The sequence below is a fragment of the Schistosoma mansoni genome, chromosome 1 (assembly GCF_000237925.1).
Source record: "Schistosoma mansoni strain Puerto Rico chromosome 1, complete genome".
NCBI lineage: Eukaryota > Metazoa > Platyhelminthes > Trematoda > Strigeidida > Schistosomatidae > Schistosoma > Schistosoma mansoni.
Window position 1 is genome coordinate 37603397 of NC_031495.1, and position 25265 is coordinate 37628661.

Below are 25265 nucleotides of genomic sequence, written 5' to 3' on the forward strand. Positions count from 1 at the left end.
CCATGTCATATTTAGGCGTGCAGTCGAATAACAGCAAAATGTGTTTAAAGTTTATATGAGTGAAGGGACAAATATATGTATGATTACTAAGTTAGTAAACCTAAACCATTTGTTCACTTTCATGTATTTAAATAACCAAATTAAACGTTACAAGTGCGAAAATCGCTTTCATACCAGATCCTCAGTTCATCAAATCTGTTATCGCATCATTTCTCTTCATAGCTTTATATTCCTTCATTATTAATGTCCAAAAATGTCGGTTAGTCCTAGAAATATCAAAACATGAGACAGTATCAGTTCATTTCGGTTACGCCTGATATCAGTGCAGTCAACGAGGAAACTAATGTAATGGCAAAAGTGGATAAATAGTCTAATACTTAACAGGAAACAATTTAATTCGAAAAACAGAGATAAGATCAGGGCATAAAATATATTTTAACCTTAAAGCTATTTGAAAAAGTTAAGACCTTGTAGATTTATGTAGTGGTCAGAATTAGTATATCGTACATCACCTCAAAAATCAGAGATCACAGGAAATTAGGGGAATAAAAATAGTAAAGCATCAAAAACCCAAAAGCAGGTAAATGCATCAAACGAAACGTATGAGTAAGTTTCTCTGGATTAACAAAATCTTTTGGATTTGGTCAACTATTAACGTTATTAGTTAGACTTTACAGGCATTGACCTCTGTTTTGTTGAAGACGTTTATCAGGAAACTTAGAATGCACTATACGGTTTAAATAAACATTTATGAACTCTATCATATAACTACTGTAAGAAGTTCTCTGTATTTTACTGTAATTATCATAATATATTCAGGTGGAGTGGCTAGTTGAGAGTACTTAACACACGCTCCCTCGATCACCTCAGTTATTAGAGACACATCTGATTGTGTTGCATATATATATATATATATATATATATATATATATATATATATATATACTTTATTTGAAAGAACATCCTACAACAATTATTATAACAAGAATTCAAAGGTCTAAAAACAAGTGACTACATAATGAGTAAACGCTGATTGGAATAAAATGTGTGAAGCTCACTTAATAAAACAAGATTACTAATCTGGAAAACAATGGAAATGGAAGGACATAGTGATGTAATGAATGCAAGAAAGGGTTGGAAACGTCTTTTAAGACGCAATGAAGGAATATTTTGTCGCTAAGGCAAACCAAAATGTATAGCCATCCCCTTGTGAACACATAAATCTGGTTCTCGACGCCTGATGGCAGCGGTTTCATCAAACTTCGGAGAACCGGAGCTTAGCTGTTCAGCGATCCCTTTGAAAGATTGCAAGGTATCGACCTGATGTCCTGTATCCAAGAGATGTTTGCTAATTGCGCTGTTTAAAGTTGTTCTATCTCTTGTTTTAAGGCTGTTTGAAACATGTTCAAGATATGCCCTCCTTTCTGTTCGGCCAATGTAGCTGCTTTGGCAAGTTGGGCATCGTCGGTTGATAACAACCTTCCTCACCTACTGGCTTAGTAAAACAAGCCAGTAAATAGAAAAGATTCTAGCTTGTTTGATCCATTCCCCAAAAGCTCTACTTCTAGGTTTCGTGCCTAATTGTTTTGCTACCACTAATAATATTACTACTTATACTTCTCTGGCACTCTCCTGTGTTATTATGGTCCGACAACTTGAAGCAGTATCAGGTCCTACTTTGCGCATGACTAACTGATTGTTTACGTGCTTACTAGTGGTATTCATTAGCAGAATATACCTGTAAAATCGAAGGGGTCGAAAAAACGTCAATGGCCAGTAAAAATCACGTCGTTCAACGTTATCATCAAGCATGTGTTGTCTAACCTATTCGGTAAACTTAAACCTCTTCGTGTTTTGTGATCTCCATCAGAAACAAATTTGTATGTTTGTTTATGTTGTCTTAATCTAAAACATTCAGTGCATAAGGGTCACCAAGAAATGCTTTCTCTTTCACTATATGGTATGACAATTATTAAAAGAAAAACGTCAGTCACTTTATTTTGTATTTCCTAGTTACACTTACAACTCATTTCTCCTTAAAATCTTTTTACATTCCTCTGAACAAATGTCAACAGTAAATTTTGGATTATTATGTAAGATTTTGATTTATTCATTTAATCCATAAATTCATACCAAAAATAGTATGTGTCATGCAAAAATCCGTGATAGGATTACTACCCGAGCGCTCAAACCAAAGTCGGTGATTTTCTTATGGGGCTATCATCCGAGCCTTTGATTTAAAGATCTAATCTATAAAGTAATGGAGCAACGTCAAGAGATGTCGTCGCATGATAACCGATGACCATAAATAGGTTCGTACATCATTCCTTCCTTCATGACCTTGGGGCCTGTGTACACCATTGGTTTGGGATCTGTGCCCTCCATCCACGTCCCTAAATAAACCCTCTGTATCCACCAAAGTGGTTTAAGTTCCGGACGTTCACATTTTCATTCTCTTACTTTCATAACCAATGACCTTGGGGTGTGATGAGAGTGAGTTGGGCTTCCCTGACAGAGGCTATGGAATGCATGGTTATATGAGGACATTTCCGAAAAGAGAGTAGACTCTCCTCACACTCGACCGTACTGGGACATGCAATAAATCGTATAATTTTGTTTTACTTTATGGTTTTGAAGTAGCAAAAGTATTCATGGTCTTTTTTTCTTCCTGTTTTATAGTTACTTACGTGAATGTTTAGGTGTGATGGATCATTTTGGAAAATCAATGAATGATTTATCTAATCGAGTAAATGAATTACACAAAATTAATGATATACAAAAACGTCGTCTTGTCGATACTCGAGAAGAAGTCAAGGGAGTCTTAGATAAAGAGGTAACTTTCTCTTTGGACTTTACGATTCGAATTAAATTCCATTGTTTTCTTTTTTCGTATATATTATACATTTATTCTGAACGATTATGTAGTAGTCCCTTCATGGTTTTTTTTGAAATAGCGAAGGTGTAGTTTTTTTCTTCTATTCATTTTCAACAAGAGTTCTTATTGTGATGAATAGCTTCACTCTGTGATCATATGTCATTTCCTGGTTTCTATCCCACTGGTGTTTTGTATATTGATTTGTGAATTCAGCGGCCCAGTGTTAATTTTCTACACATAATTCTATTTATGTTTTGTAACAAGACAAATGAATATATGAAGTATGGGAGTTTATGTTGGCATTAACTATTGTTTCTTTGTTTGGGGAATAGGAACTTGAATTTAGTCTAAAATTACATTAAGTAATTAATTCATTCTAATCCCGCGTGCGGGATCGTAGATGCGCACTGCTGAGGAGTCCCATGCTAAGACGAAACAGCCGTCCAGTGCTTCCAGGTTTTCAATGGTAGTCTAAAATCGATCGATTCATGATTTCAATCGAACTTTTAACAATCTCTGTAACCTAGTACTGATCATTTTATCGAAATCGTATTTAGTATAGCCATTTGTTCATAGCATTATGACTGAAGAATAATGTGAATATCAACATCAGTTACGTACCGACTTATACTTTGGGTAGTGAAAGTAATGTTGCTAAATATTATAATCTGTTATGACGAACAGCGTGTGTGTTATTTCAACCTTTTTGAATGTCTTGGCAGATTCTATATAGATATTGTTTGAAGAGAGCAAGAATAGAAATTTGACCCGATGGACATGAATTCATTTTCATTTGATTGTCACCGTCTACTTACAATCTGTAATATTTAAAACCATAACTACAAAACGGGTTGAAATTACTCTCATGAAAGAGTTCAGTTGGAAGTTACTATTATCAAACATCAGTGTACTATAGAAAGGTTGTAAATAAATATGTATTTATGAGGAAGAATATTCTACGTTGCTAGTAATAAAAGGCAAGATTTAGAAGCAGGTAATCACGTAATAAAGGAATGCTAATAACAGTAATAATAATGAGTGACTCTCCGTTAGTTAAAATAAGATTAACAATCTGGAAGACAGTCGAAATAAAAAGACGTAATGATGCAATTAATTTAAAGAAAGGGTTGAACAAAATTTTTATTATATAATAAAGGAATATTTGTCACTAAGGCAAAGAAAGATCAAAATCCATCTCATTTTGAAGATATAAATGAGGTTTCTGACGTCAAATGGCAAAGGCCTCAGGAAACTTCAGAAAACTGAGGATTGACTTTTTACTAATCACCTTGAAAGATTGCAAGGTATCAACTTGACGTCCTGTATCCAAGACATGTCTAGTAATTACGCTATGTTCATGTAAGTATTTTGTAATCATAGCTTCTAAATGTCACAGATTATAAGCAGCTGATGAGAACCAGACGAAATAAAGTGAATTCATGTTATCTTGCTCAAATCTTTGTTCTCGTTCTTTTCATGAGGATAGAGCAAACTATGTGTAGATATCGTTGCTTCATATAATCAAATCTCTAAGTAAAATAATCAATTTAAACCTCAATTCCCTTGGACAACAACTGTGTAAGCAAAGATAGATGGTGGCTAGCAGTGGATTCCAGGAAATGCGTTTCATCCTATTTGGGACTCGTCAGCTGGATGTACCTGCATCCCAGAGTTGATGTTTACTAAGGGACTCGAACGCAATACCATTCGCTTCAAACACTGTCGCATTATCAATTTAGCTACTGAGTCCTGATAGCCACATGCTTGTGCAATGGGGTCAAGCTTTAATTCACTTTGTGTTGTTTGTTTGAATCTTCCCATTGATGTTTAGGACTGCAATTGATCAGTCTTTGATTCCACTCCTAACCACCACCCATCTCTGCCTATAATGCTTATGACTTAAGGCAATATCGAGGCATTTCGTACAGGATGAACATATACCAATAATAAACCGATCACTTGCAGTCCCAAACATCAATGGGAAGACTCAAATAAACAATACAAAGATGAATTATATCTCATCATGTATTGTTATTACTATTAGTGTCAGCATTACTATTATTATTGAAGAGAGCCGAAGAGAAGTTTTGTAAAATTGATAGTTCCGAGTAATTTATACAAACATTTATTATAAAAACGACAATACATACCTTCTTTGTATGTTTAGATCCACAAGTTCATCAGACATATCGCTGGTTTTTGAAAGTTATCCATATCACATTTATCATTTGTTTCTAATCCATGCCACTTGTAGAAGTACCATTACAGATCGTACACCATGTTTATTATTATTATTACTATTGTTAGTATTATTTCGAATGTATTTAAGAGATCCTGGATCTATAATCAATAAGTAACAGTTGTTTTTATCGATTTCTTTTCAATTCTACTTTTTTGTTATTTATGCTTATGTACATATGTAGTGTGATTCGATTCGTCGGAAATCCCGTCTATTCGGACAGGTAATCATCTCTCTCTCTCCATCATTAAATCCATAAATATGTACATTATATGGAAAGTGTTTATTTGTTACTACTCAACTACTTATAAAAAGTACCTTTTGAAAAGATTTCATTTTATCTAATCGATTATTCTTGTGTAGTTGTTGTATTTGTTGTGTTCATTGTTTTTCGGCGTTTGTGTTTATCCGTCATACTTTTTACAATTTTTTCTGTTTGCCAATTTTTACAGAGTTCCAATTACATAATCATCTGCTTTTCTATCAGAAATTCCCTATTGTTTACCGTATTACATATATTGTCGTTGTTTTTAAAGGCTATGTAATTTGTGGCCAGATTGCGTAATGTAGGCGGGTTTTGTGAAAACTGTTAGATTTCATAGTTTACATCACGAACTAACCTTGATCAAACGACAGTTGAAAACCAAGAAGGACTGAACAGCTGTTTCGTCTTAGTATGAGACTCCTTAGTACCAATGGTCCTTTACAATCTCACAATGCGTCAGATACAGATCCTTCAGGCCTAATGGTGAATCTAGACGAAAAGAAAACAAAAGTGTCCACTTTACTGTTTTTGAAGAGACCGCATCACATTGATGGCTCCCCATAGATTCTAATCGCTGTCATAAAATGTGTACGACGAATCTATTACCGATTTTTAAATCACAATAATATTGTAATTAAATCGATCAAATAAATTAACATAAGTCATACCATGTATCATTTGAAATCACATGAATTCTTTGTATCTATTTAAATGTTAGTATGACCTGATACATCCGAGGGTGGAGAGAGTCCGCTCTCCCTCTCGAAATGCTCTCACATGGCCACGCGTATACAGCCACTGTCAGGGAAGTCCTACTCACTGCCTCCTCGAGGCATTACTATTGTTTACGAAATTGAAAGGACGAAAAGCGAATGTCTAATGCTTTAACCGGGTTGATAGATATGGAGAATCCAACTATATGAGTTGGAAAACCCTTATTCCGAACCAATGACCGACATGGGCTCCAGTATCCTGCCACCGTGGGACTGTATCTCCTAACTTTGCTCCACTGCCTTGTGGACTAAACCTTTAGGTCAAAGACTTGCTGAGTAGCTCCCCAAGAAAACCACCTGCTTCGATTTGGGCATCCAGGGAGTATCACAGCCCACACACAAATCAATTGACTTGTGTAGTGCATTCAGTGTCCCTTTGTACCAATATTTATGTGTTCAAATAAATAAATAATAATAGTTGGTATTACTGATCCACATTTAAAAAATCTGTGCAAATTTAAGAAAGACCTTACATTATACAACACTGTTCATGAAATGCAAACGTAGCTAAGCACTAAATTGAGTTTGTACGTTTGGTTTCGTTTTCATTTGTTAGATTCTGTAAATTTTAGCGATTAATCTTTTTACTATTAAGTCAATGATGTACTACACTGTTTCTCTTCACTAGATATTTTAGGTCATTTATAATGCCGGAAGCTTTCAGTTTTTAAAATGGTTATAAACTAAATCAATTCTTTGTTATACATGCTTGTTTTTCGTGACACACAGAATGATAACAGTATTTTCAGTAGATTCAGCTATCCTGTTCGATATGGTAACTAAAGTGAACTTATTACTTCTTGTTTGTCTATTCAAAGCACTTGTCTCATATACCTTTACAGTACACTACTCGGTTGATTAAACACTAGTGATCTCATAACTAGATTCATTTATGCAAGAAGACATGTGTTCGTTATGAATACTGTGTATAATGTTATTCATCGACTAAAATAGTTGAGGCATGTATTGCATATGCCAAACCACTGCCTACCTCGACTTGCGGTATCAACTGATGTAGGAGTAGTTCGGAAGTGAGCTAGGGGCTGCCTAACCAAAATGTCGCATCAGTTCATAACAACCTTGACTGCTAAAGTTGTAGACTGGTGGAAACCAGTTAGTTGGGGTCCACGTGATGATTGTGACCAATGGTTGAAGACGTTAAGTAGCATGACTTAGAATCTTTTATTTATTATTTATTTATTTAAACACATAAATATTGGTACAAATGGGCACCAGATAAATATGCGCCTCACAAATCTCATTCGATTTGTGTGAGGGCTGTGATACTGCCCAGGTGCCCAGACTGAAGCAGGTGGTTTTCTTAGGGGGCCACACCCGGAGTATTTAACCTAAAGGTCTAGTCCACAAGACAGTGGAGCATCGTAAGGAGATGCAGTCCCATGGTAGTCGGTGACCAACGATTGGTTCATACGCCATTTGTTCCCACAGGACACTGGAGCCCATGTGCACCATTGGTTTGAAATCAGGGTTTTCCAACTCCCCTAGGTGAATCCTCCACATCCACCAACCCAGTTAAAGCGCCGGACATTCGCTTTTCGTCCTCTCACTTTTGTGAACAACACCCCCGCCACGAGAAGGCAGTGAGTAGGACTTCCCTGGTAGAGGCTATATATTCGCGTGGCCATATGATGACTTAGAATCAGTCACAATCGTCCAGATACATCTTTAATTTCGAAATCATTTTATACTTTTCTATCTCACGAATTCATTGTTTTCCAATCATATTGTCGATTACTGTTATTTTCTACTATCACTAATACTACTACTATTCTGGGATTTGTTGATAATTTCATTTCACTGTACTGATGCAATGCACTCATGTACTAGCTTCTACATTCCATACAACTAACTGTATAGTGTTCACTGAAGTTGACATAGACTAACTAGAACAAACTTCAAGCATTACAAAATTCACTAGATATCACAAATTAACATTATGTTGAGCACTTTGTTAGGCTATATAGGTTACGTAATAAATCAGTCTTAACAAGTATATATATATATATATATATATATATATCATGTAGTCTATCAGGATTCCAAATGTCTTCGTGCAGCTGGGAGTGTGAAGAGTCCTTTCCCCCTCTCGAAATGCTCACATATGGCCAAGCGTATATAGCCACTTCCAGTGTAATATTATTCACTACCTTCTTGTGTTGTTTATAAGATCGAAAAGACAAAAAGCGAATGTTCGCCTCGGTCTTAGACCGGGTTAGTGAGTATGGAACATCCACCTAAAGAAGTCAATAATCCCTAATTCTAAACCAATAGTGTACATGGTCTTCAAGATCCTGAGACAACAAATAGCATATGAACCTATTATTGGTCAACCGCTACCATGGCACTACATCTAACGTCACTCCACTGCCTTGTAGGTTAGAAATCTAGGCCAAAGGCTCGGTTAGAGGCTTCCTAAGAAAACTACCTGCTCTAGTTTAGGCACTGGGACAGTATCCCACCCCAGATACACATCTAATGATAACTACTTTGTGTGGTGTTTATATATTCTGGTGCTCCTTTGTACAGATGTTAATGTCTTTTCAATAAATAGATGAATAGAAGTATACTTAAAGCTTTTTCATGATTACGTACTATCTTGATTCATACATTATAATTGATAATCCCCCTCATAGCTAATGAAAATCATGCCGTTTTATTTTTGGTGCAATCATGTATTCATTTTGCAGCAAATGATTTTCTTTATCCTACAGGGTATGTTGTTATTTTGTTGTGAAATGACTGACTCATTTGTAATTTTGTTGTAGTACAGTGTATTGCTCCCGGTTTGTCGTAGTTTTTACAAAGAGGCTTATTGTCCACTTTGCGATGTGTTTTTTTCTTTTCACTCATTTTTCTTTGTATTTTAGTCAGTGCAAACTGGTGTCACGTATGCAGCACAACCAACTCCATTGAATCGAGCATTTGGAACTAAAAAAAGTGGATTTCTATTGAAAAAATCAGATGGAAAGGTTTGTTGCACTGCTTTTTTTTCTTAAATAGATATATACATCTACATAAAGTTGAAGTGCATCATGGGGGGGTAATGAACTTTAAAGAACTGCTATAAATTTCCAACTACTTTTTAGCCAATCAGAAAACATATCTTGCAAGGAGATAGTTTACTGAAAAGAAAATGATAATAATACGGTGTATGTAGCTTTTGACATAATTAATCAATCTACGAAAGTCTCATGCTGGTTACTCTACTTGTAAGTCAAAAGAAAAATAAAATCTAAGCTTGTCCACAGGGATATAGGTTATCCATCTGATCGAACTCTGTAAAAGGCCCAAATAGATTTCTGAAAGTCCCTAAATTGCTCTTGGTGTTAGGCTCATGATTTTGTTAGGGATGCTAGATCCCCAGAAATCACTTGATAAACGTCTTATTTTTGTAATTTCATTTCGGAGATTTGAAACTTCTCATGTTCGCACCGAAAGCGCCAATTTTTACCTTCACATTGTATTTCTCACTAGGAAGGGCCTTAAATGTCACTGGTTCGTTTCCACTCAGTAAACATTTAAATGAACTTATATTATATCCCTTCTTCCATGTTTTGTTCTAATATATCGAAAAAAGTAAGATGTGACTGACCAAGAAATGAAAATAGATAATTTCAGTTGTAACGAATATCGATGACACATTTTTTGTGTAACTCTCATTTCATCCCAATAATAACTCTGATTTCGCTTTATACTGACTGTTTATTATTATTTTTGCAAGTTGATATCATGAATGGATGAATGTTAGACCACCATTGGAAACCTGGAAGTAGTGAATGACCGTTTTGTCCTAGCATGGGACTCCTTAGCAATACGCAGTCACCATCACGCTTCCTGGACTCGAACCCAGGACCTTTGGTCTCGATCGTGAACACTCAACCTCTAGACTACTGAGCCGGCATCCAAAGGTGTTAATGTCTAACTCCATCTAACCTACCACATCGCGCTACCGTCCACCATTGTCTTCAATGAGTAACTGCCTCACAACAGACACAGTTGAACTCTAATGGCTACGGCTTCTCACTAGAACCCCAGGAAATTCATCTCGAAGCCAGTCACTAGTTCGAACATGATAATTATCAATCAGTATAGGGTTGTGGAAATTGTTGATGGTAGGTGCGCGCTACTGAGGAGTCCCATATTAGGACGAAACAGCCGTCCAGTGCTTCCAGGTTTCCAATCGTGGTCTAGCATTCATCCATTCATGATATCAATTCAAACTCAACAATCACCACAATCCTATACTGATTGATTATTATTTTTTTGTCACAATAAACTATCATTTTAGTCCATATTTGGTTATTACTTGGTAATAATACTTTAATTATCTGAGTTTCATGTGATCTAGTATCGTGATCTCTATACATAGGATATTGATCGAATACCGAGTCAAGTGTTCAGTCTAATTATTTAGTGGTCAAATTATTCATTATTTTACAACATTAAAACAATTTTTCTTTGCTTTGCCTTGTTGTTAATTATCGTAAAATCATAGACAAATTATCTGTATGTTTCATTTACAAACTGTTTTTATATGTTAGCTTTCATATTTTCTCCCCTCGAATCATATATGTTTTATGCTTAACTTGTCTATTACCACTAATACTGTTACTTGTCATATTACTCTGACATTTCTCATTATGGATGTATGATATGGCAGCTTAAATCGATTCACATCTATTCCAGGTTCTATGTTGCTTATGACTGTAACATCATTTTAAAAAGAAACCAAGGCTAGAAAAATTTATCAGAATGGGTAATTGTGGGAATTCTAGTAGCCGAGACCGATGGAGTCCAATCTGTGTTCGCTGTGAAATAGGTATCCACCTCAGACAATGAGTGAAGGGCTGCGCAGGATCATGTATCAATTGGAGTAGTCTTGGGGTTAAGCGTTCGCGCGCGAGACCAAAAGTCCTAGGTTCGAGTCCCGAGTGCGGGATCATGGATACGCACTACTAAAGAGTCCCATACTAGAACGAAACGGCCATCCAGTACTTCCAACTTTTCAGTGGTGGTCTAGGTGAGATCTCATGAACTCAACTGTTATAAAAATTTATCTTTGAAAACCAAGTTTTTTTCTGTTAAGTACGGATGTGTTTGACTTTCTATTATTCAACTATTATTTTCTTCATTAATCGTATTTAAAACTACCAGTGATAAGATTAGTAAATTCTGTGTTCTCTAAAAAACTAGTTGAAATGTCCCATAGATAATTCTGTCTCATTGAATATAAAGTTCACTCTATTGTAATATGAAGTAGTAACTTAGTGGTTAAGAAATTCGATTTTTCATTAATTAGTCCTTAGCTTTTAAACCCCTCTACCTCCACTACGGTTTTAAACAATTGGGATAGTAAGTATCATCAATCAACCATTCCCACTTAAACTGTGTACTTCATATCCAAGTACCTGGTCAGTGAGTTAATTTAATTCTTATTATCTTTTATTGTATTAAATGTATAAATTATTGAACAAACTACAAACGCATATACACACACACTATTTTGTTTGAAATCATCGTTGTTCTCTCTTTTTTTCCTTTCTTCCAGGTTAAACGTGTTTGGCAACGTCGTCGTGTACACATTGCTGATGGGGAATTATGTTTGTATCATGCAGATGAAAGTAAACCACCTGTACGCCTAACTTTACTCACTTGTCAAGTTAAATTACCTACGGAATGTATGGATAATGATTCAACTTTAAATCATAGTACTGGGGGTGGTAGTGCTGGTGGTAATCAACACTCGACAACTTCAGAAGGAAAACTTTACTTTGATCTTGTCTCAAGTAAATATGATGTTATTCTAGTCTTATTTCATAAGCCATATTCTACCATAGTTATGATTTTCATTATTGATATAATCACTGAAACAGTAACGTTTATCTCCACCTAGAAAGTCAGTGGTAAACGTCTAAGTAACAGACCTAACACAGACTACCAGTTTTTGAGTCCTCACGATTAACGTAGCCAGTGATTGAAGGCGATGAGTGACGTGATTCAGAATCAGTGACAATAAAGCAAATCTATTCAGTTTTAAAATTATCATTTGCCTTTTACGCCACGAATTTATTCATTCTTCTCTATTCATGTTATGTATGCCTAATCTTTTTTTGCTATCACCGACAGTACTATTACTACTGTAGTGAACAAGAACACAAGTGGGGACAATCGAATGTATATAAATGCAAAATTACAAAACAACTTAATGAAATCTGAGATCCATACAATAAATACTTCATTTGCAAAGTGTCAATCAGCTGTCTCAAACTTGATTGTTCCTTCTGCAAATGTCAATCAATCGTCTCAGACTTCATCGTTCTTTCGATTCCACATCAATCATTCTTTATTCTTGTTCGCTTTTCTTTGATCTTCTTAACCTTCTGCCTCCAGGCATTTCGTTTTCAATTGATGATACATACTACTTATATCTGTCGACATCAGTAGCGCACACCACACTACTAGGGTTATTACTTTGATTTTCATCTCTCTTTGCTGATTTATGGTGTGGGAATGTGAGTCGATACATATATGTGCCAGTTTTTGCATCGATTATGACTGACTGAAATATTCTCAGATTATAATAACATGTGAAGATTTGATGTATGTAGTTCTTATATAAATTCAGTAGTCATATACGATTTGGAGTTGGATAATTCATGTTATGCAAGATTAAGCCTCACGAGGTTTCTAGATCAGTATACTACTATTAAGGCAATATTATTAATATTATTTAAACGCACAAATATTGGCACAAAGAGGCACCAAATACATATGCGCCACACTTCCTCATTTGATTTGTGTGAGAGCTGGGTACCACCCGGGTGCTCGAATCGAAGCAAGTAGTTTTCCCAGGGGACCACTTCCCTAACCGTTGACCTAGAGGTCCAATCCACAAGGCAGTGAAGCAACGTTAGGAGATGCAGTCCCATGGTAACCGGTGACCAACAATAGGTTCACACACCATTTGTTCCTTCAGGATCCTGGAGTCCATGTGCACTACTGGTTTGGAATCAGAGTTTCTCAACTCCCCTTGGTAAATCCTCCATATCCACCAAGCCGGTTAGAGCGCTGGATATTCACGAACTATTTAAACAAACTGAATGACAGTTGGATTTTCACCCTTGTCAACTTTAGTCAATGTTCTAACTGACTAACCCAAATGTCGGTATAGTTTGTGGAAGATCGTTTAATTTTGTACATTTACACTGACTACATAACTTATCATATCAATTTATTATAACTCCAAACAACTCATATCTCGACATAAATTAATTCACAACATATCATAGAATGTATGAATTGCTTTCCAGTCAATTAAATGATTTGTTCAGAAGTTTAAATTTGTAAAAATCATTGCAATACCATTTTTTCTTCCTATCACAACTTTCATAGATAGTCGAACATATAACTTCCAAGCAGAAGATGAACAAGAATACGAAGAGTGAGTGTTGACGAAATTTTTTTATCAGTATAGTGTTGTAGAGATTGTTCAGTTCCATTGAAATGACCAACCGATCAATGTTAGACCACAGTTGAAAGCCTGGAAGCACTGGACATAGGCGTTTCGTTTTAGTTCGCATGTGGGACCGAAGGTCCTTAATTCGATTACCGCGCGTGGGATGGTGAATATGCACTGCCACTGAGGAGTTCCATCCTAAAGTGAAACGCTTATTCAGTGCTTCTCAGGTTATCAAAGGTGATCTATCATTGATCAGTTCGTGATTTCAATGAAAATATACGTTTCTGAATGTTTTTTACTTAACTGAGTTAGATTGATTTCTGTCACTCTGTGATTAATAATATCTTCTAATGCTTTAGATTATCGATTTTACTGTTGCCGCTCACTAATGTAATTAATGATTGTATCGTGCAGTAGTAATGTCTCTGTTATGTGTATATTTGTTTTCATTACTTACCTTACAGTTAAACAAAGCTGTAAGTAAAAAAGAAAACTTACAGTTCTATTTTTATCCTCTCAGTCTTTGAACAAGTAAGCATGTAATCCATCCAATTCATTCAATAACTTGCCGAACACAAGTCTTCCGTAAAGCTGGATAATATCTAGCAGCTCGTGGGATCCACGACTTGCGTTTTATTTCATTAAGAACTCTTCAGCTGGATGATGCACCTGTCACATCCTAGTACTGTTGTTCATATCGAAACCTGAGACTTAATCCTTTCCGATTCAAACACTCAATATGTCATCCACTGAGCTAAATAAGTTCAAATAGCCGCTAGTACCTGCGTAATAACGAATATTAATCGTCTTAATAAAGGTTTGTTTAATTTCATTTCTTAACATCAATAATTGAGGTGGAAATGCAAATTTTTAGAAATGAATAAACAGTGTTGATTAACTATTGTTCAATATTTCCTTTTTTTAATTATAGATGGATAAGTATTTTAAATAATGCAATGCAAGAAGAGTTTAACAAAGCAATGAATGGTGAAAACTATATAAATTCACAATGTGATCTTTCTGAAACAGCATTGAATTTATCATCAAATCGTTCTATGAGTACTAATAAATGTAATATTACTAATGGTGATAGTTTGGCTGCTGATATTGATTTAGTCTATTCAACTTTAACTGGTCAAGGCAATAGTCCTATGAATAATAATTCCTCGAAACATATAAAATCTGATAGTTTTGGAGATAGTCTACCAGGAAGTGAAAATGATTTGTTAGATTCTAGGTAATAGTAATAAAACTTATTTTTATCATCTTGTCATACTTTTCAGTTTTATTAGTATGTAAATGATCTTTACGTGTTTTGTCTCAATCACTTGTGTATCACGGGTTTATAGTCTCTACCAGGTAGCTTTAATCCACTATGTTCACGTGACGATAGCTTCGCCTAAGGAATTGAGTGGACGGAAAGTGAGTGTACAACTCTTAACCTGGTCCACCCACAGAGGGAAGTTAGAAAACCCTGACTCCAAATGTACCAACGTACATAAACAGAGTCCAAGATCGTGGAGCGGCATCTCCCTACATTGTTCCACTGCCTTGCGCAATGCATACTATTTATGGTGCCCGAATTTACCAAATTCTATGTTTATGAAATAGAAATATGATTTCTACTTTATTTGGTTTACTGATCTTGTCAATGTTTGTTTAAATATGATGCAAACCAATATACTTCTCTGTGGAATCTTAGTAATCTTCATTTTTTATGTTACTCATTTAATGTTCAGTAGTTTATGTACCCGACTTTGGATGTAAACTAGTAATTCTTCCGGAATATTGAAACTAAGGTGCTTTTGGTATAAATCCAATCAGTGGTATGACGGTTAGAAGTTAACTGCTCTAACCAGTAGACCACTCTCTTTATGAAGTACTATGTACCGAGCGGTGGCTCAGTGATTAAGGTGTCTGACTTTCAGCCACTGAGTCACGGGTTCAAATCTCACTCTGCTTTGGTTTGAGTAACTCTACCTAGAGTGTGACTTGAAGCCAAGTTCATGAATCCGCATCTGGCAAATGAGTTGACCCAGTTTCTTATCGTGATATCTGAACTTCTTGAATATAATTGTGTCTAGCAAACGTACGAGTACTTTTATACTTCTAAGAACGTCCCGGAATCGGACTCTTTTATCCACTAATGCGTAATCCCAGCCAAAATCAATGTCATACTCTTCAATACGAACGTCAAGACACTTCTACTGTATGGAGCTGGAACATGGAGAACTACTACAACTACCATCAAAAGACTGCACGCATTTATGAACAATTGTCTACGCAAAATATTCCAGATCCATAGGTCAGACACCATCAACAACAAGATACTGTGTCAGAGAGCAAACCAACTTCCAGCTCAACAGGAAAATAAGAAAAGATACTGTAGGTGGATAAGACATACATTGTGGAAATCATCAAACTGAATCACGAGGCGAGTGCTAACTCGGTATCCTAAAGGTGAAAGGCAAAGAGGAAGACTAAGGAACACATTGCGTCGAGAATTGGAGGTAGACATCAGAAGGATGAAACAACATTTGGAAAGGATTTCCCAAGACAGAATTGTTTGGCGAATCCCGATCGGCGGCTTATGCCCTCACGAGAGTTAACAGATGTAAATAAACGTAATGGCTTGCTTTTAATGTAATGTAAAAAATAATCACGAAGATTTTCAAAAATTCGCTGGTTACCGTTGGTTGTTTAAGTTGGGTCGGTTGGTGATCTCAATAACCTTCAATAATCTCTACAAACCCCTCTACTGATAACTAACACGTGAAACCATGACCAGTGGATTTCAACTGTGTTGTATGTGTTACAGTTATCTACCGAAGGTCCTGAGTTCGGTTCCCAGTTACAGGGTCGTGGATGTGCATTGCCATTGAAGAGTCCCTTGATAGGATGAAATGGTCTTCCAGTGCGTTTAGGTTTTCAATGGTTGTTAAACTTAGATTAGTTTGTAATCTTAATCAAATTCGATAATTTCTATAACCCATATTGCTGATAAGAAGAACCAGTTTGCTGTAAGTTACCATTCTACCCAAGTTTGTCAACTAAATGAGTCTGCAACTTTTATTGTTTTACAAAATGCTTAGTATTTCGAAAAAAATTCCACTGGTTTTGTCTTTTGAGATACAGTTTTCATAAATCAGAAACACGACGCTATTATCAGAATATTAGCTAAAGTTACCTAAAAACATCTGATATGAGAAGTCCCATAATAGGAAGAAACGGCCGTCCAGTGCTTCCAGGTTTTTCATAGTGGTCTAGCTTCAATTGACTCATGATTTAAACTATGAAAATACTGAAATCTACACAAAACCCCTTCTGATATGTAACAATCATAAATCGTATATATTTATTAATTACTTGTTTTGTAATTGTTTTCTTTTTTTCCATTAGCGGTTCGCAAATTAGTTGTTCACGTGAAAGTCACTTAGATAGTGCAGATGCTTTTTCAACAGATGGTATTAATGCGACTGAATCTAAAGGACGTCCATCAAAATCATTAATTCAATCTTCTTTACGATTCTGTGCACCTGGTAACGAAGTATGCGCTGATTGTGGTCGACCTGGTTAGTAGTAAATTTTGTTAAGTTGATAATTTAGTCACTACAGTTTTCATATTTTCGTAGATGTATTCGGAAATCCTTACCTGGTAGGATGTGTTTTTCTCTCCATCTCTCTAACTGCAAAATGTGACTTTAGAACTAGTCTGCATCAACGCCGAAACTAGTGATTACGTGTGAAGCAGTTCAGTTCTTTGATAGCTTCATTTTTGTTGAAAGTCTCACCAGCCCTTGTGGGTTGATGTTTGAAGAAATCTCGACATGAAATCAGAAAGCTTGATTGACGTTTGTTGATTTGGGTCACTTGTGATGTTGACGAGATATCCACATTGTAACTGAGAGACGAGTTTGCTGCTGATTAGTCCACCTTGTTCTATATAATGGGTGTGAGACTTGGACATTAAGAGTAGAGTATGTTCATATTTTACTAGTATTTAATCATAGATGTCTTTGAAGCATTACATGTGTATTTTGGGTTCATGAATTTAGCAATTCTGAGGTTAGACACGGAATTGTATGTAAATATGCTGAATTGATTGATGAGGTGGTGAATCTTCATCAGCTGAGATGGTTGAAGCATTTGTTACGTATGTCCACCCACTTTCTCGACGAGAAATATGTTCCGCTTGGAAGAAAGCTTGGTGCGGCCAAATCAATTTGTGATAGCAGTTCATGAAGTTATGAACATTTGGACTGAGTTATGTAGGTTGTTCAAGACTATGTGGTGACGGTTCGCGTAATTACCACAGTCAACAATTAGAGACTTTAGATGACATGACTCGGAATCGTTAACATTATCTCAGGCGCACTGTTTCCTTTAGAACCGGAGTCTTGAAATCTCGTCGTAGTTTTTTTCTTTTTCAATACTCAATCTTTTCTTTGTAACTTAGCCTATTTCATTATTTCGATCTTAACCACTTTGTTTTAAAAAATTATTTTAAAAACTGCAGTTAATCATATTCCTCTATTGTTTTCACCTTTCTCATCTTGTTTGTTGATTTACAAGATCCCGAATGGGTTAGTGTAAATTTAGGTATATTAATTTGTTTGGAATGTTGTGGTGCACATCGAGAATTAGGTGTACACTATTCCCGTACTCAATCATTGTTGATGGATGAATTATCGACCAATCAACTATTGGTAAGGGGTTTCACAATCATTTCTATTTAACTTATTTAAATGTTCCTTATTTATTATTTATTTGAACACATGAACATTGGTACAAAGGGGCGCCAGAAATATATGCGCCGCACAAATCTCATTTGATTTGTGTGAGGGCTGTAATACTACCCAGGTGCCCAAACTGAAGCAGGTGGTTTTCTTAGAGGGCCACACCCGGAGCCTTTGACCTAAAGGTCTGACCCACAAGGCAGTGGATCACTGTGAGGGATGCACTCTCATGGTAGCCGGTGACCAACAGTCGGTTCATACGCCATTTGTTCCCCCAGGATACTGGAGCCCATGTGCACCATTGGTTTGGAATCAGGGTTTTCCAACTCTCCTAGATAGACATGAAGGGTCCATCAACCCGGTTAAAGCGCCGAACATTCGCTTTTCGTGCTCTCAATTTCGTAAATAACACTCCCGTCACGAGAATGAATTGAGTAGGACTTCCCTGGTAGAGGCTATATATGCGAGGCCATGTGAGAGCATTTCGAGAGGGAGGGCGGACTCTCCCCACTCTCGGCCGTACCAGGGCATTTGGGGGCTCTTTTACAATTATTAAATATCCTTTAAAAACCCTCAGGATTTTTGAAACAATCCTGTTTAAATTTCTACTAACAGTCAATTCATAATTGTAATATTACTTGTTTTCGATGTTGCCTTTTTTTCCTTTCTATTATTTCAGTTACCTCGATTCATTGGGAATCAACTGTTTAATAGTGTATATGAGTCTAGTTTGCCAGCAGGAAGTAAACCGAACGCTTTAGATTCTGTTACGTAAGTAGAATTTGAAATATGAATGTTTTATTATATAGTTAAGTATACCTGGCTTTGTCCATAAAATCTTTTAAATGAAGTACGAGTAGGGGGGGATAAAATAATTTTCATATTATTTACCGTAGCCAAATCCCCTGATAGGACTAAAGGTAGAGACAGTAAACTATACCTGTCGAAACGCATTTATGCGGTTATGCTTTTTTAAGTCCCTGTCGGGAAAGTTCTACTTTCTACATTCGTATGCCGTCTGTTGTTGCTTATAAAACTAAATGGACGAGAAATGAAATTCCATCGCTCAGACCTAGTTGATGGCTATGAAGAGTCCACCTAAGAAGGAAAGTTGGAAAATCAAAACTCCATACCGACATTATACATAAAAAGGTTCAAGATCCCGAAGTAATGAATAAGACATAAAGCTATTTCGGTTATCTGCTTTCGTTATGATCGTTATTAATACTGACAATTCCTCTTAATATAGGATCCATAGAATTTTCAACAGAATTGTTTTACTCGAGAAAAAATAACATATGTACATAAAAAATCATTCGGATAAAAGTGTGTTAAAAGTTTACAAATTTCAAATATAAAAGCGAACGAAATTCAGAGTAGCCCTTCTAATAACCAGAGCAACAATTAATTTAGGTACATGGACATTCCGCACAATGTGAGAGACTGGGAGGGCCAATCAGATAGCTACAAAAACGAGGAGATACAACTTGGCAGTGCTCTGAATAAGTGAAACCCATTGGACGCAAGCTGGATAGAAAAGATTATCTTCAAGTGACGTGCTGTTGTACTCTGATCATGAAGAAGAAAATGTTTTGCACACACAAGGAGTCGCACTGACACTGGCCAAGGAAGCACGAAAAGCAATTATAGGATTGGAATCTGATGGATTTTGAATCATATGAGCATCGTTCATAATAAAGTAAGACGGATCACAATGAATGTCATCCAGTGCTGAGCACCCACCAATGATAACAATGAAGATGATAAAGATCAGCTTTATCAGAGGCTACAGTCGATCATAGAGTAGTGTCGAGGAAATAACCTGACCATCCTGATTGGAGACCTGAACAACGAGGTCGGAATGAACACCGTTTGTGAAGATATTATGGGACGAAATGAACTGTGTAAGGAACGAAAATGGTTAGATGTATGCAATGTAGGTTGTAGGTGACACCATATTCCCCCACAAACGTATACATAAAGCGGAACAGGTGGGCAGGACACCTTGATGAACTCTTAAGTACACTAACTCAAGCGAACCCATCAGCTATCCCGTACATACGGAAAAATGCTTGTGAAAACAACCAGTGTAGCAACAGCTTATACATCAGTAGCCCTCAACATACACATGAGGAAAACGAAGAACCCGAAATACAACACGGAAAACACCAACACAATGACACATGATGGAGAAACTCTGAAATAGGTGGAAAATCTCATATACCTCGTCAACATCATCGAACATCAAGGAGGATCTGATGCACACGTAAAGGCAAGCATTGTCAAAAGAAGAACAGCATTACTACAGTTGAACAACATATGCAACTCAAAACAACTGTCTATCAACCAATATCAAAGTCAGAATCTTCAATACGAATGTCAAGACGGTTCTACTGTATGGAACTGAAACATGGAGAACCACTACAACCACCATCAAAAGAGTGCACACATTAATAAACAATTGTCTACGCAAGATATTCCAGATCCATAGACCAGGCACCATTAACAACAAGATATTGTGACTGAGAGCAAACCAACTTCCAACTCAACAGGAAAATAAGAAAAGATACTGTAGGTGGATAAGACATACATTGTGGAAATCAAACTGAATCACGAGGCGAGTGCTAATGATATCATCCATAGAAATCAAAGACAGGAATCAAATAAACTTCAGCTTCTCATTCTTCATACTGCTTTATAATCCTCATTTAGCCGTTTTATCTAGTTCATACTCTTGTTCTCTCTTCTGGATCTGATATGATGTGACTACTTTTATTATCGTATTAATGTAATATCGTAGTGTACCTGAAGGAGAGAGAGAAGTATTTCAAACCATCTGTTATATCAATCTTCAATTTAAATAATTCTGTATTTTCTTAATTTTTTTAGTGATCCAACTGATGGAATGACACAAAGACGTAATTTTATCAAATCAAAATATGTTGATCGACGTTTTATAACGAAAACAACATCGGATTCATTAATTGTGACATCAAATTCATTAGATTATAATACGATTAGTAATAATAATAAATCGTTCTCAGATGATATTTCAACTTCTCGTGATCCTATTGCAGAACGATTTTTAAGACGTGATCTATTAAGAGCAGTAAAAACTGGTAATTTATCATTATTAATTCAGGTAAGATAATGACTAGATAATTAATGTAATACATTATGTCATTAAATGAATGAAAATTAAGAAGAAATCAGTGAAGAAAAGACTTTCAGTCATTGATATCATGAACCGATTCAAGTTAGACTGCCATTGAGAAACTGGAAGCACTGAACAGCTGTCTCATCCTATTAAGGGACTCCTCACCAGTACGTGTCTATGGTCCCGCATGTGAGATTGAAACCCAGGACTTTAGGTCTCGCGCAAAGACGCCTAACCATTGAATCGGTATCCAACGATGTAAACGTCTAACTTCTATAAAATCATTTGATTAACCTTCATAGTATGTTTAGTTGTTTAATAGATATAGGTGTCCAGAGAAGAATGAAAAGTGAATTCATCATAAAATGATTTATGATTTCAAATAAAAAAAGAAAAACTTGCATGCTGGACGGTTAGAGAAGGATAGGAGGGAGCGAAAATATTCTCCAGGACACAAATATGCGTGGTATTTGTCCACCTAAGAATTGAATAATAATCACGGAAATGTGTTAGAGGATAAATCATAACTGATCACAGTTTTAAACAACAATCGGGAGTAGTGCAAATCCACCTCATTCCACACGGCAGTGACTCAGTAGCTAAATTGATAGATACTTATCTAAGAGTGAACGTCAACTCTTGGATGTGATGGGCACATCCAGCTGACGAGTCAGAAATGGGACTAAACGGCGGTTTGTGAATTCCACTGCCATCCACTATCCATCTCTGCTTAAAATAACAGTTTTCAATTTTGAAGAAGTACAAAGTAATTGTAGAAACAAAATTAAGACCAAAATGTACTGCAGAAGAGTATCAAGCTCATGGAAGAATGAAAGATTGTGTGTGTTGCTTTGGCATGCAGCGTTCAGGTTTGAACAGGTGAATTTTCATTGCCTCACCAGTGCAGTCCACAAGTTTCCGATTCGAACTTTCATTTATTTTACTATGTAGATTATTTTGTAGAGTAATTCTTTTGGGACAATTTGCTCAGATTTGATGAGGTACTCATGTAATGTGAACTACTAATTGGAAGAGAAAGACAATCAAACTAAAACGTGACATCACTCTTTGTGTCTTTTTAGGATTATAAGCCCCAATATTCCTTCATACATTCTTTTTCCCTGTCTTCTTCTCAGTGTTCAACACTACTACGTAATTTCAACAACTTAACTTTGGTCAAGCACATATATACCAGGTTCTAAGTTGATAATAACTAATTGGCTCAATTATGCTTACTGATTATTGAATTAATCAAGTCATTTTAATTGATGATAACTTCATTCCTTTTTTTTCGTTCTGTTCATAGGTATTTGCTGAACGACTAGATCTTATGACACCATTTAAACCAGAAGATAATGATGATGATTCTTATTCGTTTTTACCTGGAACAACTGCATTACATATAGCTGTAGAGACAACTAATAAATTTTTAATAAAATCCAAATCAAATTATCCTCATGGAAACAAAGTTGATATGTCCGATTTAAGTGAACAACAACAACAACAACAACAAATAACTGAATCATTTTTAAATTTTGATAATAATAATAATTATGAATTCGAGAAATCACCACATAATAATTTACCATTAGTGGAATTCATCTTACAAAATTCTTCATCGTGAGTTTATCCTGTTTCTTTTTTTGTCTGTATTATGTAATGTCAAAAATCGAACATATACTTCAGTGGTATTGAGTCTTCTGTGAACGTATCATTATTATTTGAGTAGTGTTTTATGTAGTCCGATTATTGATTCATTCTCGTAGATTACCTGTATAGAACCAATCATTTTCTTTTGATCAATAACTGAATGATAGTAAGATGACAATTAAGATCAATACTTAGCGCCCTTCAGTCTAGGATACAGTTTCTCTCATACTCGCTTACTTTGATAGTCGGGACAGAACAAGATGACAACAAGTGGATAAACTGCTACTGTACAGTCCAATTCATAATTCAATACTGGTGTTATACTACTTACGCCTGTTACCTTTCGTGTAGGAGCACAAGCTGCCAACTAGGACTCTCAAAACAACTCTGTCCTGAGCTCCTCTTCCTAGTTGTTTACAGTCGCTGTTCATTCATTGATGTCTACCTCCAATTTTTGACGTAATATATTCCTTGGTCTTCCTCTTTGCCTTTCACCTTTAGGATACCGAGTTAGCACTCGCCTCGTGATTCAGTTTGATGATTTCCATAATGTATGTCTTATCCACCTACAGTATCTTTTCTTATTTTCCTGTTGAGCTAGAAGTTGATTTACTCTCTGCCACAGTATCTTGTTGTTGATGGTGTCTGACCTATGGATCTGAAATATTTTGTGTAGACGATTTTTTATAAATGTGTGCACTTTTTTGATGGTGGTTGCAGTAGTTCTCCATGTTTCAGCTATATACAGTAGAAGTGTCTTGACTTTCGTATGGAAGATTCTGACTTTGATATTGGTTGATAGACAGTTGTTTTGAGTTGCATATGTTGTTCAACTGTAGTAATGCTGTTCTTTCTTTGACAATACTTGCCTTTATGTGTGCATCAGATCCTCCTTAATCTTCGATGATGTTGACGACGTAGGTGAGAGTTTCCACCTATTCGAGTTTCTCCATCGTGTGTGATTGTGTTTGTGTTTTCCGTGTTGTATCTGAGGTTTTTGGTTTCTTTCCCGTGTATGTTGAGGCCTACTGGTGCAAGAGCTACTGTTGTGATAGGATAGACTGATTGGCTGACCCTGCAAGGGTATAATAAGAAAAATACAATATACACATGAACTGGAACTGAATGATAAAATCCGTAAAAAAATAAAAGGTAATGACGCATAACAGCAGTATATGCATCATGGAATGGTTTACAAATGGAGAGGAAATACATAGTGATACATACTACATGCATACATACATAATAAATCAAATATTCAGTAACTAAACAGTGAAAATGATAATGTTAATGATAATTATTTGTAAACTACCTCCAAACAATGACGGAATATACACACATTGAGATTTAAAAAGGATTGGTTCAGCGACTTTATTTTCAGCGCTGTAAAATTGCAAATCTATGCTTATCTTGGGAGATATAGTTGTTGTGACCTTGAATAGTCATCAAGAATATGGACAATAAATAATAATTATGCAAGATTGCGTAACTTGATCTAATGAAATTTCGAAGTTGAGATGAACTGTGATCTGAAAGAGAAGTGGAACAGAAATAATTCCATTGGAGTTCAAAGGTCATTGTTATAACTTTTGCCCCTGTCATCTATCATGTGACAAAATCGCCAATCAGAATACCGACTTATGTGACGTCCTCCCTAACCCGAACCAATGACGGGTTAGCCAGCATCAGCAGCCTTACGTCAACTCTGAATATTAATTGGCTCTTCTCAACTAGCCCTCCCCGTTTGAGTGCAGAACAAAACCTCAGCCTCCACTGTATCTATCGTATATATATATATATACACGAAGACCATACCGCATCATACGATGAAATTATACAAGATCAAGCCAAAAGTGACTGTGAGTACAGAAGACTATACCTTAGTGATACCTTAGAATAACTCAAGAACAGTAAATCGTATAACAGTAGCGAATAGGTCAAAGCAAAGCTTATAATATAAAGAATATGTATGTACATATAATACAGTCACTTAATAGTTATACAATAAGGATATATGTAATCATAGTTACTATTCATTTTTTCTTCATTTGAATGTAACACTCATGACTGACCAAGAATGACCAACGTAA

At 35.9% G+C, this 25265-nt stretch overlaps 1 protein-coding gene across 1 annotated transcript in view; it reads left to right on the forward strand.

Annotated features, from left to right (window-relative positions):
- Smp_196880 (putative development and differentiation-enhancing factor, ddef) overlaps positions 1-25265 on the forward strand; it is a gene marked incomplete at its 5' end in the record, with an annotated part of 50746 nt that overhangs the window by 3180 nt on the left and 22301 nt on the right. Inside the window, 11 exons of the mRNA XM_018794305.1 lie at positions 2680-2833; positions 5299-5337; positions 9041-9142; positions 11722-11959; positions 13566-13614; positions 14564-14869; positions 17032-17204; positions 18205-18338; positions 19048-19139; positions 21258-21510; positions 22832-23145. Of these exons, the coding sequence (XP_018648731.1) occupies positions 2680-2833; positions 5299-5337; positions 9041-9142; positions 11722-11959; positions 13566-13614; positions 14564-14869; positions 17032-17204; positions 18205-18338; positions 19048-19139; positions 21258-21510; positions 22832-23145 (1854 nt within the window). The remainder of the gene's footprint in view (positions 1-2679; positions 2834-5298; positions 5338-9040; positions 9143-11721; positions 11960-13565; positions 13615-14563; positions 14870-17031; positions 17205-18204; positions 18339-19047; positions 19140-21257; positions 21511-22831; positions 23146-25265) is intronic.